General features: G+C 62.2%; 1 protein-coding gene across 1 annotated transcript; it reads left to right on the top strand.

Annotated features, from left to right (window-relative positions):
- Positions 1-311: 311 nt before the first annotated feature.
- Positions 312-2,630, top strand: LOC104493742 (zinc finger protein 282-like; the record flags this gene model as incomplete). The annotated part of the gene is made up of 6 exons (XM_010136472.1): positions 312-475; positions 639-701; positions 1,697-1,862; positions 2,087-2,124; positions 2,189-2,302; positions 2,520-2,630. Coding segments are annotated over 6 exons (656 nt in total), but the record flags the coding sequence as incomplete, so codon positions are not given.
- Positions 2,631-2,958: the final 328 nt, after the last annotated feature.

The following is a 2,958-nucleotide window of genomic DNA, read 5'->3' as shown; positions in this document are numbered from 1 at the left end:
GGCTGGAGCCGGGTTTGAGCTGTGCAGAATCGGGTGGCTCAGCCTGGTGGGTTCGGTGACACTGCTCAGCGGCAGAACCGTGTCAGAAATGAAGGAACGCGTCTGGTTTGGATGCTGCACTCAGGATATCACCGAGCTGTGCAGAAGCTGAGCACGGGGCACGAGGGAAAACCCCATCGTGTCCCTCATGAGCTGGGGTTAAGCTGCCTGAGTCAGGCACGGGGGACGGTACGAGCTGGGCTGCGTGGAACCGTCCTGCAGGGTGCTGGAGGAGACTGAGTGAGAAAACATCCCTGGGTGTTTCCTTCAAGAAGAGAAAAGTCTGAGATACGATGCTTCTCGTTGCAGGTCCCCGTGGCCTTCAATGATGCTTCGTTTAACTTCGAGGAGGAGGAGTGGAAGAGCTTGAACGAGTGGCAGAAAGAGCTTTACAGGCACATCATGAAAGGCAACTACGAGGCCGTCGTCTCGATGGGTAAAGCCGAGCTGGGGTTCGCCCTCAGCCTTCTGCCGCCCCAGGTTTTGCCGGGGCCTGGCGGATGGAAGTGCCGCTGTGCTGGGGAGGGCAGGGGGTGCCTGGGAATGTGCTGTGCCGGCTTTCAGCAGCCCTTAGTTCAGTCCTGACCGGTTTGGTGTAGCGGTGGACGGATGCCATGAGCGTCGCCAGAGCGACCGCATCTCCCTGACGGTCTCTGTGGCCGGTAGGAGCCGAGCGAGCCCCGGGGTTGTGAGGAGGAGGAGGGGAAGTGAGAGGACCTTTGAGCCAAGGAGAGGTGGGGAAGGCCAGAAGGTCCACAGATCCACTGCGCTGGGTGCCTCACCCTGGGTCTCTGTGGCGGGTAGGAGCCGAGCGAGCCCCGGGGTTGTGAGGAGGAGGAGGGGAAGTGAGAGGACCTTTGAGCCAAGGAGAGGTGGGGAAGGCCAGAAGGTCCACAGATCCACTGCGCTGGGTGCCTCAGCCCGCCGCCGCGTAGGGCAGCAGAGGGGTGCTCGGCCTCGGTGGTTCCTTCCAGCCCTTTCTGCGGGCGATGGGTGCTGTGGAGTCTCTCGGCCGCCTCGGTGCTCCGTGTGACCCCGCCTCATCCTGGGGAACGGTTCTTGCGCAAGCTGCTGCGGTGTCGCTCCAGCAGAGCTGGGGAGAAGCAGCGGGCACAGGCGGGCTCTGCTTCCTACTCCCCCTCGGGGTTCACAGCTCTGCTCGCTCCTTCCGCTCCTGGCTGCGGGGATCGGCCGGGGGGACGTGTCACCGAGAAGCGACCTCGCCTTGCGGGCACAGGCCCTGCAGGGCGGTGCCAAGGCCGCTGGTGTGCAGGTCGCCTCCCGCTCAGCTCTGGGACATCTGTTGGGGCGCTTTTCCCCCCTGCTTCTTCCTTTCTTTTTTTGGACAGAGGTTCTCGGCAGTCCCTGCTGCCAGAGATAGAGGTGAAGGGTAAATACTGTCCCCTTTCTCCGCTTTACAAGCCAATCCTGCGTCCTGCTCGGGACGGGACAGTCCCGCTGAAGGGAGATCTGTGGATCTGAGCCTGGAGCTTAGAAAAATGTATCTGTGCTTCATCTGAAGATTTCCTTTGAGTAACGAGGTTTAGGGGTTTGGTCCTCCTGTGAGGCAGATGGATCCACCAGAGCAGCCGTGGGATTGAATACCCAGAGGGTCTCACTCGTTTGGAGGTGAAGTTTTGCGCTCTGCGCCCCTTAGGAGAGATTGTGATTGTCCCCTTTCCCCCACCCACATCCGCAAGCAGCCGGGGCTCGGAGGAGTCGGATGGAGCGGTCCTGGCTGGAGGGAACCGCATGGGGAAGGCACTTCCCCTGCTGCCGCCGGCTGACAGCTCTGGTGCTGTCCCCGAGCTGAAGTCCCCATTGTAATGGATCCGCGGACCTTAGCAGACAGGAGGAGGAGGAGGAGGAAGGCAGCCCGGAGGTAAGCACAGATGCATTTTCTGATTCTCCTCCTCACGCTGCAGGCCGGGAGGTGCTCCTCACCTGAGCTGAGTGTGCTCCTGCAGTCCGCTCACGGTCCAGGCCCCGACAAGGTGAGCGCTGCAGACGGGGGGAGAGCACCCTCCTGAGCCTCTCTTTCCATTAGCCGTCATCCCCGGCAGCCGAGGAAGTTGGTGGGCGAAGGTCGGAGAGCCTCTCTCTGCTGCGAGGGCAAGGGGGACGTTCTGAGTCTCTCTTTGACACGCAGATGCTGCCATCTCGAAGCCTGACCTCCTGGCGCGCATCGAGCAAGGGGAGGACCCCAACGCGGAGGACCCGGAGGACTCCGAGGGAGGAGAAAGCCCTACGGACCCCAGCACAGGTGAGCCACCAGGGCTCAGCGGGGAGGTGGAGGGCAGAGGTGTGGCTGCGCTCTCCTGCTGGCCTCTGCTGCTGGGTGCTGCCAGGTCTGTCCTGGGACACGGGGTGACTTCGCTTTCCTCATCACCTCCCACCCAACGCGTCCATCTCCTGGAATCCTCCGTCAAGCAGCTGTTCAGGTCAGCGTGAACTGCTGCCCTTCTTTCTCCTGTGCGCAGAGTTCTCCTTTCCTGGTCCCGACGACAGCTCGTGGTGTAAATACGAAGAGGCTCTGGCTGAAAGCCACGAGGGCTCTGAGGAGGAGGAGAGCATGGAGGTCCCGAGTACATGTGAGTCAGAAGCGCGGAGCTTCGCCACGGGGCAGACGAGGTGGGCACAGGCTCTTTGGCGCGTGCTGGAGGGTGAGATCCTGCCTTTGCCGTGGCCGCTGCCGGGCTTGCCGCAGGGTTGGTGTGGGAGCGGGGTGGCAGCCGGAGCACATGAGCAGCAGGAGGGGGTAGAAGCAGCTGGGGGTCACGTCGCTCAGTGAGGCAGCGTGTTTGGTCAGGATCAAAGCGGAGTTTTTTTAGCGGGGGGGCAGCCGGAGCACATGAGCAGCAGGAGGGTGTAGAAGCAGCTGGGGGTCACGTCGCTCAGTGAGGCAGCGTGTTTGGTCAG

The sequence above is a fragment of the Buceros rhinoceros genome, unplaced genomic scaffold, assembly GCF_000710305.1.
Source record: "Buceros rhinoceros silvestris isolate BGI_N320 unplaced genomic scaffold, ASM71030v1 scaffold24375, whole genome shotgun sequence".
Lineage (NCBI taxonomy): Eukaryota > Metazoa > Chordata > Aves > Bucerotiformes > Bucerotidae > Buceros > Buceros rhinoceros.
The sequence above is the reverse complement of the archived record's forward strand: the minus strand, read 5'-3'. Positions and strand labels throughout refer to the sequence as shown.